The sequence below is a fragment of the Nothobranchius furzeri genome, chromosome 1 (genome assembly GCF_043380555.1).
Source record: "Nothobranchius furzeri strain GRZ-AD chromosome 1, NfurGRZ-RIMD1, whole genome shotgun sequence".
Lineage (NCBI taxonomy): Eukaryota > Metazoa > Chordata > Actinopteri > Cyprinodontiformes > Nothobranchiidae > Nothobranchius > Nothobranchius furzeri.
Window position 1 is genome coordinate 32,570,558 of NC_091741.1, and position 11,971 is coordinate 32,582,528.

General features: G+C 43.4%; 1 protein-coding gene across 3 annotated transcripts in view; it reads right to left on the bottom strand.

The window, feature by feature from the left end:
• Positions 1-1,364: 1,364 nt before the first annotated feature.
• The window catches only part of ncaph2 (non-SMC condensin II complex, subunit H2), a 35,135-nt gene continuing 24,528 nt past the window's right edge, over positions 1,365-11,971 (bottom strand). For all 3 annotated transcript variants that reach the window (XM_070554782.1, XM_070554731.1, XM_070554758.1), the window contains exons 15-20: positions 11,889-11,971; positions 11,124-11,201; positions 11,000-11,049; positions 10,726-10,827; positions 10,512-10,661; positions 1,365-1,719 (exon numbers count right to left, since the gene is read on the bottom strand). The exon at positions 11,889-11,971 is cut by the window's right edge and continues 5 nt beyond it. In XM_070554782.1, coding sequence (XP_070410883.1) covers positions 1,579-1,719; positions 10,512-10,661; positions 10,726-10,827; positions 11,000-11,049; positions 11,124-11,201; positions 11,889-11,971 — 604 coding nt within the window. In that variant the 3' untranslated portion in view covers positions 1,365-1,578. The remainder of the gene's footprint in view (positions 1,720-10,511; positions 10,662-10,725; positions 10,828-10,999; positions 11,050-11,123; positions 11,202-11,888) is intronic.

Here is an 11,971-nt window from a genome sequence, read left to right on the forward strand (position 1 = left end):
CCACGGGTTCAGTCAGAAACGAATGAATGTTTGGAAGTGATCTCAGACCCACAAACACCTACGGATCTGGATGAAGAGAGTCAACCCTCAACCGCCGCAGCAGTCCAGGGTTCTGCCGCTGGAAATGCTAACACTAACGTTAGCTAACCTTGCAACACTAGATGGTTTTCTGTGTGGCTGTATGTGTTTATGATTTCATGGAAAAGTCAGCGATTGTTCATATGTTTATGATGTATATTAATGATTGTTTCAGGTGTTGTTGAGGTGTTGTGCACGCATGTGTATCTGCTAGTGTTGAAGGTGTTTTAGAGAACAACAGGTACGCATGACCACTTCCTTCATAGCACCCTCAATAAAAAGACGAGCTCCTTCATAGCACCTGCAGAAAAACATTCTGGAGCCGCCCCTGACACCCGGAACACACCAGCAGCCAAAACTCGTGCTGTCCGCTCCTCCTCAGTTCACATCAGGCGCGAATTTCAACAAGGCCTCTGCTCACGCCTACTGCCGTCCACCCCCCCCCCCCCCCTGCTGTGTGTGTGTTCATTTTCATCTCTTTAGTCTGCTTAGATGCACAAAAACGATTACATTTATCAATCGAGGTGTTTTATTTTGAAATTTTTCTTTTAATTGACCGATCTGCCTCTTCTGCTTTGGTCTGACTTCCTGTCAGAACTGACGCGACTCACAAAAAATTTGCGCTCACGCCGAAGCGATCGCTGCACGGGGTGAGCCTTCGCAGCTGATGTCCGTGGGCGTCGCACCCGTGGGGGATTCAACACCACACTTTTCCAGCGGTTTTGCTCACCTCCACACCAGTCTGGCTTCTCTACGGCGCACTCACTCCGTTTGCCTCGTCTCCTTCTTCGGGAGGGAAGAGCCGTGGAGTTCTTCCATCCCTCCCTCTCCTGTTGCTCTGACACAACCGGCTTTCAATCAATCGATTTGCTTCCCGCCTGCTTGGTCGTTGTCCACCATTCGGCTTGTTGTGGTGAAAACACACCTATCCTACGGGAGCTAATCGACAGGTTCCTGATGCTGTTGGGAAGCTGCTTGGGGGGCTGTTTACCATGTTCTGAATGTTTGGGACTTCATGCGGACGCCAGAGTTTTCAAATTCTGTCAAATAACTGAAAGTTCTTAAGTTTTTTACAAGTTGCTCAAACAGCCACCGGCATCCCGGCACGCATCGCGGTCCACGATGCAATGCTCACTGTCCCAATCCGGCCATTATTTGCACACTTGTGTACCACGCACTCAGTTTTACAGCGCTCGTCCTCCAAGAGCACCTAGCAGAGGACAGCAGGGTGAGTATTGGGACTTGGCCACGGATTAGTCCCGACAGAAACATCAGTGCTGCTGGGGGCGTCTGCCAGGTTCATTTATTACAACAAATAAAACAAATAACAGTCATTTTCTTTTACACGTTACATCAAATGTTGAGACTCCACAGCAGCTCTGGATGGACTCGGGCCTACAGGAAACTCTTCAAACACACCTCCATCAGGAACACTGCTGTGGAGAGCAGCACCGCCCACGACCCAGAGACGAGTCTGAAGAGGATGTTCCAGCAGCTGGTTCACCCGTTCACGCCAGAAGACACGGTCAGCTTCTTAAAGCGGTCGGTGGCCTTCTGAGTGCTGAGCAGAGTCAGAGACATGGAGTCCAGACTGTCCTCCAGACCGGCAACGCTGTTGATCCTCACCATGTGGTCATTGGCCTGAGGAGACAGATCCCAGATCAGCTGCTGGCTTTATGGGAACCAGCTGTTTCAGTTTGGAGCCAAATAACCGATTCAACCAACAACACGAGCACTACAACACTGTTTGTGTTCATCAGACTGCACCGGGTCAGAACCTCAGGTCCAGGAAGAACAGGAGGTTTTTTCTGTTGTTAGCATGACGGTCCAACAGGAGAGACCACGACGCTCGTGGTGATAAAAGCTCCGACACACCGACGAGAGGTCGACATCAAACAGGTAAACCAACATGGCGGAGAATGAGCGTGCAGCACTCTTCCCACGCACGCACCTCAAAGTTCAGTTTCAGACATTTAAGACTTTTGAAAATCTAAAATAAAATCAAGACTTCCTCACAGTGAACTAGTTCATTATTAAACACTTGGTTTTCCACTTCACCGATGCGTCAGGTCCAGGTCCGCTTCTATTGCCACGCGCCAGAACCACAACGCTAGGAAATCGCTGCGGTGCAACAAAAGGCAGATCAAATATAGGAAGTAAGAATATAATCATGATAATAATAATATTAATAATAATCATGATAATAATAATAATCATGATAAGCTAATAATAATATTAATAATAATCATGATAATAAAATTAATCATGATAATAATAATAATCATGATAAAATAATAATAATAATCATTATAAGATAATAATAATGATATTAATACTAATCATGATAATAATAATACTAATCATGATAATTATAATAATAATAATCATAATCATGATAATAATAATCATGATAAGATAATAATATTCATAATAATCATGATAATAATAATACTAATCATGATAATTATCATAATAATAATAATCATAATAATAATCATAATCATGATAATAATAATCATGATAAGATAATAATATTAATAATAATCATGATAATAATCATAATAATAATAACCATAATAATAATAATCATGATAATCATAATAATCATGATAATAATCATGATAATAATAATATAAATAATAATCATGATAATAATACTAATCATGATAATAATAATCATGATAAGATAATAATAATAATATTAATAACAATCATGATAATAATACTAATCATGATAATAATAATCATGATAAGATAATAATAATAATCATGATAATAATAATAATAATAATGATAAGATAATTATAATAATATTAATACTAATCATGATAATAATAATACTAATCATGATAATAATAATCATGATAAGATAATAATAATATTAATAATAATCATAATAATACTAATCATGATAATAATAATCATAATAATAATAATCATGATAAGATAATTATAATAATATTAATACTAATCATGATAATAATAATAATCATGATAATAATAATACTCATGATAAGATAATAATAATAATAATAATAATCATGATAAGATAATTATAATAATATTAATACTAATCATGATAATAATAATAATCATGATAATAATAATCATGATAATAATAATACTCATGATAAGATAATAATAATAATAATAATAATAATAATCATAATAATAATAATCATGATGAGATAATAATAATAATATTAATAATAATCATGATAATAAACATAATAATTATAATCATGATATGATAATAATAATCATGATAAGATAATAATGATATTAATAATAATCATGATAATAATAATATTAATAATAATAATAAAACGAGGCGATACTTAAAGAAACGGCTGCTGTGTACCAGTCAGTGCAGGTTCTGGCCAGAGCGGGTCAGTTCAACAACACCAGGTCATGTGACGAGTGGGTGGGTCTACGATTGTTGTTCATGAGTCCAACAGCAGAGGAGAAGAAACTGTTCTAGTGGTGAGAGGTTCTGGTCTGACTGGATCTCAGCCTCCTGCCTGATGGGAACGAGTCAGAGACTGGGTCCAGGGTGAGACGGGTCAGCGGTGATCTGACCTGCAACACGCTGCCGCTTCTTCTGGTCCCTGGTGGCAGCTCCAACGTACCACACGGTGATGGAAGAGGTGAGGGTGGACCCTAACCCTCATCCACTGTGCTGATAGGCTGAATTTCTTCAGCTGCATCAGGAAGTCCATCCTCTGCTGGATCTTCCTATGATGGAGGTGATGGTGGGCTCCCACTGGAGGTCCTGGGTGATGGTGGTACCCAGGAAGTGACATGAGTCCACCATGGTGATGGGGTGTCAGACAGGGATATGGGGTTAGCACCAGGTTGTTGTGGCTGCACCAGGACACTAGCCCCTCCTCCTCCTCCTGTAGGCAGACTCGTCCCCGTCAGAGACGGGTCTGATGACGGTGGTGTCGTCTGCAAACTTGATGAGCCTGACAGACTCGTGGTTGGAGGTGCAGCTGTTGGTGTACGGGGAGAAGATCAGAGGGGAGAGGACACAGCCCTGAGGAGAACCGGTGCTGATGGTCCGTTGGTCAGAGACATTCTTCTCCAGCCTGACCTGCTGCTTCCTGTCTGTCAGGAAGTCAGTGATCCACCTGCAGATGGTTACTTGTGCAAACTCAGAGGGTGTGAAAATGGAAGCATCACAGACGCTTGACCTGATGACCTGCTGTGACACGTTGAAGCGACAGTAGTCCAACACGCCGTGCTCCCGCTGCATGTTTTTGCCTGGCTGTCTGTGATTGGTCAGAAGACGACCCGTGACCCACTCACAGAGATGGTTTGTGAACAAGATGAACACTCCTCCTCTGTCTGATGGTCTGACACACGGACACGGTTCATCTCCCTCCTCCGTCTTCTTCAGTGCTTACAGAAAGACGAGTCGAGCGTCAGAGCAGCTGCTACCGTTCTGCTAACCAACTACATAACCTGCCTGGTTCTGGCTCGCTTCACAGCAGTCAGCAGTCTGTGCCACCCACCATGGCGAAGGGGGCGGTCCCATGAGCGGTGTGACGTCATCAGTAAGAGCGACTGCATCTAATCTTTCTACAGACGTGTTTTTTCTCTTCCATAAATATTTACTGGTAGACATTTGTTGACAGGAAACGTTTCTACGTTGAAAAGATGGGATGTTGGTGTAGGTGGGGTTAATAAAAGGTTAGCGGGGGTCCAGCTCTAGCAGGGTATCTGCAGGTTTAAGGGAGCCAAATTTAAGACTTTTTAAGACCTTTTTTAAGGCCACTTTGACCAAATTTAAGCTATTTTAAAAATTAAATTTAAGCAATAATTTCAAGCTATTGCCTGGAACAGGTTCTAACCACGTCGCGAACGTGGGATTAGCCATCCAGTTACCATTAAGCTTACACTTCCCCATGGCGCACGCTTCCACTAGCTTAACCAGCTAATGTGCTTATTTAAAATAGCCCCCTTTCACAACCAACTGAATGTGTACGGTTCCGCTTACGCCAATATCATACACAAAAAATGCTGAACACTAACTAGAAATTCACGAAAATGTTATAGAAATAAAATAATCTTGTTTATTGGGTCTTTGGTAATTTAAGACCTTTGGAAACTGTATTTAAGGATTATTTGTCATTTTTAAGGATTTTTAGGGCCTTAAATTTGGAAAAGCTAATTTAAGACTTTTTAAGGACCCGCGGATACCCTGTCTAGGTCCAAAAGGAGCCGTGCTGGTTCTGACTTAACGTTAACGTTCAGGACCCGTCACAGTAGACCCAAGACTGGACCCCTGACAGGCTTCACCTGGCGGTAAGGCGTTTCCTGTTTCCTGTTTTCAGTGTTGCACTCCGTGTAGCTGTTTGGTGTTTGGGGCTCGCTAAAGCTGATTTAATTTCTCTGTACTTGGATATCTCTGAGTTATTGTAGCACAAAAGCACGCTAAAACACACATTTTCTGTTGTTCCACCTAGCTTTTAGGGAACCATTTGAGTCTGCACGCAGTTTATTTGGTATTGAACAGTTTGCTGCTCGTCCAGTTAGCTTAGCCTCAGCACGGCTATGGCTACTTCTGTCTCTGCTTCTCCGTCTCCTATCTCTTGCTCTCTGTGTCAGATGTTTAGTTACTCCTCTGCCTCCTTTAGTGATAATGGTACGTGTAATAAATGTAGCATTTTTGTAGCTTTGGAGGCGAGGGTGTCGGAATTGGAGTCCCGGCTCCGCGCTGTTGAAAAACCTGTAAACAGCCATAGCTACTTAGCTAGCATGGGGCTAACTAGCTCAGAACCACCCCGTAGCGACCCTCCAGCAGAACCCGAGCAGCCGGGACCTCAGGCCGGCTGGGTGACGGTACGCAGGAAGCATAGAACCCAGCCCGTGGGTCACCACCAACCCGTCCACGTTTCTAATAGATTTTCCCCGCTCAGTGACGCACCCACTGACAAGCCGACTCTGATCATTGGCAGCTCCATAGTCAGAAACGTGGCATTAGAGACTCCAGCAACCATAGTTAAATGTTTACCTGGGGCCAGAGCGGAGGACATTAAATCTTACCTGAAACTGCTGGCTAAGGATAAGCGTAAATACAGTAAGATTGTTATTCACGCTGGCAGTAACGACACCCGGTTACGCCAATCGGAGGTCACTAAAATTAATGTTGCTTCGGTGTGTAAGTTTGCCAAAACAATGTCGGACTCCGTAATTTTCTCTGGCCCCCTCCCTGATCGGACCAGTGACGACATGTTTAGCCGCATGCTGTCCTTCAACCGCTGGCTGTCTAGGTGGTGTCCTGAAAACAACGTGGGCTACGTTGATAATTGGAAAACTTTTTGGGGAAAACCTGGTCTGATGCAGAGAGACGGCATCCATCCCTCTTTGGATGGAGCAGCTCTTCTTTCTAGGAACATGGCCAGTTTTATTAGTCCTCCATGACTACCCAGGGTCCAGACCAGGAAGCAGAGTCGTAGTTTAACACACCCCTCTGCAGCTTCTGTACTGTTACCCACCCACTACCCCATAGAGACAGTGTCCTGCCCACGGCCAAAACCACACAGATTAAATATCAGGCTTAATAAAGCAAATCATGGAAATCTCATAAATATTAGAACAAATTCAACTGAGCAGAAAACTAGAAAAATTAAATGTGGGTTGTTGAACATTAGATCCATTTTTTCTAAGACTTTGTTAGTTAATGACTTGATTTGTGATAATCAGATCTCTTTGCTCTCTCTCACAGAATCCTGGCTGCAGCAAGAGGACTATGTTAGCTTAAACGAGTCGACTCCTTCAAATTATTTAAATCATCATATTGCTCGAAGTACAGGGCGAGGAGGAGGAGTGGCAACCATTTTTCATTCTGACTTTTTAATCAATCCCTTACAGATTAATAGTTACAGTTCGTTTGAACATCTTATTCTTAGTTTTCCTAATCCAGATTGCAAAACTGTAAAACCACTCTTGTTTGTAGTTTTATATCGTCCACCAGGCCCTTACTCTGAGTTTTTGGATCAGATCTCTGATTTTTTATCTGATTTGGTGCTAAATACTGATAAGGTCATTGTAGTGGGGGATTTCAACATTCATGTGGACATTGAAAATGATAGCCTCAATGTAGCCTTTAGTATTATCTTAGACTCAATCCGTTTTACTCAAAGAATACATAGCTCCACCCACTCCTGCCATCATACATTGGACCTTGTGCTGACTTATGGCATAGAGTGTGAGGAAATAACGATCTTTCCACATAATCCAGTCCTCTCGGACCACTTTCTGATAACCTTTGAGTTTTTTATAACTAAGTTCTCGAGACATGAAAGTAAATTTCACTATAGTCGGTCTCTATCTGACAACGCTGTTGCATCTTTTAAATCAACTGTTCCATCTTTACTGTCCTCAGCATCTCAGAGGAACGTAGCAGAGGGCAACATTTTCAGTTCTAGCCCCTCACAAATTGATGCCTTAGTTCATCATGTGAATTCCTCTTTACGTGTGGCATTAGATGATGTTGCCCCTTTAAAAAAGAAGGTAATTAGGGACAGGAAGTTGGCTCCCTGGTTTAATTGTCATTTACGAGCCTTAAAACAAAATTCTAGGAAATTGGAGAGAACATGGCGCTCTACGTACCATGAGGAGGCCTACCTGTCCTGGAAAAATAGTCTTTTGCTTTATAAAAATAAGCTTCAACAAACTAGAACTGCTTATTTTTCAGCATTAATTGAGGAGAATAAGCATAATCCTAAATTTCTTTTCAGTACAGTTGCTAAACTTACGCAGAATCGTAGCTCTGAGCCATCTATTCCCTTAGCCCTCAGCAGCAATGACTTCATGGGATTTTTTACAAGTAAAATTAATTCTATTAGAAACAAAATCTTTAGCATCCTCCCTAATGTGATTTCTTCTTCCTCAGTAAGTGAGGCAGCATCAGAGGTGACTGTAGAACCTCATCTGTGCTTGAACCGTTTTGATCCAGTTGAGCTTTCAGAGTTATCAAAAATATTAGCTTCATCTAAACCTTCAACTTGCATTTTGGATCCAATCCCAACCAAATTATTTAAAGATGCATTTCCTTTGGTTACTGCCCCCATTCTAAATATAATCAATCTATCCTTAGTAAATGGGTATGTACCACAAGATTTTAAGGTTGCTGTAATCAAACCTTCACTTAAGAAGCCTTCTCTGGATCCAGATGACCCAATGAATTACAGACCAATATCTAACCTTCCATTTTTATCCAAAGTCCTGGAGAAAATAGTGGCCATCCAAGTATGTCAGCATTTAAACACTAATGATCTGTTTGAGGAATTTCAGTCTGGTTTTAGAGAGTATCACAGCACTGAAACTGCATTAGTGAGAGTTACAAATGATATTCTCATGGCCTCAGATAAGAATCTTGTGTCTGTTCTAGTCTTGTTAGATCTCAGTGCTGCCTTTGACACAGTTGATCACAATGTTCTTTTAGAAAGACTTGAACATGTTGTAGGGATCAAAGGAACAGCATTAGGCTGGTTTAAATCCTACCTGTCTGACAGATTTCATTTTGTAAATGTACATGACAAATCGTCTTCATACTCCAGGGTTACTTGCAGAGTACCACAGGGTTCAGTGCTTGGACCAATTCTTTTTACTATATATATGCTCCCAATTGGTAAAATCATTAGACAGCATGGGATAAACTTCCACTGTTATGCTGACGATACTCAGCTATATTTATCCATTAACCCTGATGAACCTAATCGGTTGGGTAGATTACAGGCTTGTCTTGAGGACATAAAAAGTTGGATGACTCTTAACTTCTTGCTTTTAAATCAAGACAAGACGGAAGTTCTCATCTTTGGACCAGAAATCCAGAAAAGGAAATTGCTTAGCCAATCGCCTGACCTTAATGGCATTACATTAATCTCCGAGAACAAAGCAAGGAACCTTGGTGTTATCTTTGACCAGGACATGTCATTCAAATCCCACGTTAAGCAGGTTTGTAGGATTTCCTTTTTCCACCTTCGGAATATTGCTAAGATTAGAAGCATCCTTTCCAGGAGTGATGCTGAAAAACTAGTTCATGCATTTATTACATCAAGACTGGATTACTGTAATCCATTACTCTCAGGAAGTCCACAGAATGTAGTTAAAAGTCTTCAGCTTGTCCAAAATGCTGCAGCTACAGTTCTGATGAGAATTAAAAAGAGAGATCATATCTCTCCTGTCTTAGCTTCCCTACATTGGCTACCTGTTAAATTCAGAATAGATTTTAAGATCCTTCTTCTCACTTATAAAGCTCTTAATAATCAAGCTCCATCATACATCAGTGAACTGATTGTTCCATATGTTCCTAACCGAGCACTTCGCTCTCAGACTGCAGGTCTACTGGTGGTTCCAAGAATATCTAAACTTAGGATGGGAGGCAGATCTTTTAGTTATCAGGCTCCTCTCCTGTGGAACCAGCTCCCAGCTTTAGTCCGTGAGGCAGACACTTTGTCTACTTTTAAGAATAGGCTTAAAACATTTTTATTTGATAGGGCCTATGGTTAAAATCTGATGTTAGCCCAGATCTGGACAAGTGGGGGAGTAGAGGGAGGTGGAGTGTACAGTCGGTAAAGACGGCTCTCCCTTGCCCTGCCTCCAACATGCCTCCATCTAAATAGGATAGATTATCCAGAGTTATCTCTGTAGTTATGCTGCTATAGGCTTAGACTGCTGGAGGATACACTGACCACTTTCCACACTCTACTACTTTCTTCTACAATCTGCTCTTTAACTGTATTATTTCCTGCTATTTCAGCTGTTAACTTTATTTTCTCTCTAAGTGTTTTTCTCCCCAGAAGAAGCTACAACGATGTTCTGCTGAGCTGTGGTGGCCTCATGGAGGGGGCCATCGGCTAGCACACTGCTGCTAACCACTTAAACATTCTCCCTCTCCTGATAATAACTTTTTGCTTTCCTTGACGTTTGATGTGCTACTACTAGTTTACCCGTTTAATTATAGATCCACTAGGATAAATACTATAAAGTTTATCTCTCACCAGATAGAATATTTACTAAGACATCACAATATAACTATAGGCACATTACGTACGTGCGTGCGTGCGTGCGCGCGCGTGCGTGCGTGTGTGTGTGTGTGTCTGCTCTGTCTTCTCCATCCCCAGTGAGTCGTGGAGGATGGCTGCTTATACTGAGCCAGGATTCTCTGGAGGTTTCTTCCTGTTAAAAGGGAGTTTTCCTCTCCACTGTCGCTGCATGCTTGCTTAGTATGAGGATTGCTGTAAAGACTCTGACACTAGTCAGTGACTCGATGCAATTTGCTGGGTTCCTTATATAGGAAACATTATTTCTGATTGGCTTAATGAACTGTGAATTGGAATGTTTATTATGTGAAGTGCCGTGAGACGACTCTTGTCGTGATTTGGCGCTTTATAAATAAACTTGAATTGAATTGAAGTTCTCACCAGCTGCAGCGACGCCAGCAGGTACTTGCAGGCCTCAAAGTTGTCTAGACCAAACACCACGGAGGCGAAGGTCCTGCAGCGGCCAACGCCACCCAGCTTTCCCACAACCTGCTCACCGTAGTCATGGATGTCAAAAGGAGGACGCTGCTCCTGGAAACAGCCACAAGAGTCAGGTGGGTTCAGCTCCACTGGAGAACGTGGAACGGGTTCTCACCTGCAGAACCAGCTCTGGACGGATCTTGTCCTCCCAGTCTTTGACTCTACGGGACAGAGCCGTGTCCTGAGTGTAACCGTGACTGTTCACATGCAGCAGCTCCTGAAACACAAAAGGTCAAAGGTGAGCCTGACCAGCTGTTACAGAACAGGGAACTCCCAGCCTGTCTGCTCCACGCCCTCCACTTCTGCTGTCACCATGGCGCTCGCATCTTCACCCTGTCACCTGACTGCAGCAACTAGTCTCCATGGTAACAGCCTCGTCACATCCTCACCAGTTGGAGCTTCACCAGTTCTTCATACGTCAGCTCGTCTCTCTGAGCTTCTGCAGACAGGAAGTTAGAAGTCTCACTCACACACCTGATCACAGGTGGACCTAAGCAATCAGGTGTGTTTTACCAGGTGAGATGAAGTCGACTCCGCCTCCAAACTCAGCAGGAATGTCTTCCTCCACGTCTGAGCCGTCATCGTCTCCCCCTACCAACAAAAACCTCAGTTAGTCAGCACCTGTGTTCAGGTGGGTCGGAGCGGGTTCTGGGATCCAGAACCGGTCAGAGCAGGTTCTGGGATGCTCCAGAACCGACCGGAGTGGGTTCTGGGATGCTCCAGAACCGACCAGAGCGGGTTCTGGGATGCTCCAGAACCGACCAGAGCGGGTTCTGGGATCCAGAACCGACCAGAGCGGGTTCTGGGATGCTCCAGAACCGGCCGGAGCGGGTTCTGGGATGCTCCAGAACCGACCGGAGCGGGTTCTGGGATGCTCCAGAACCGACCAGAGCGGGTTCTGGGATGCTCCAGAACTGACCAGAGTGGGTTCTGGGATAATCCAGAACTGACCAGAGTGGGTTCTGGGATCCAGAACCGACCAGAGCGGGTTCTGGGATGCTCCAGAACCGGCCGGAGCGGGTTCTGGGATGCTCCAGAACCGACCGGAGCGGGTTCTGGGATGCTCCAGAACTGACCAGAGTGGGTTCTGGGATAATCCAGAACCGACCAGAGTGGGTTCTGGGATAATCCAGAACCGACCAGAGTGGGTTCTGGGATGCTCCAGAACCGACCAGAGTGGGTTCTGGGATGCTCAGAACCGGTCAGAACACCACTTCCATGGTTACACTTAAGCTTTCCGACGCTGGATGAAAAAGCAACGTGGAGTAAAAATCCTACCCAGTGGCTCCTCCTCCTGCTGCTGAGACCCCGCCCCCTCCTGCTGCAGGAAGGTCCTCAGCACCTCCTCCTCTGACATCACC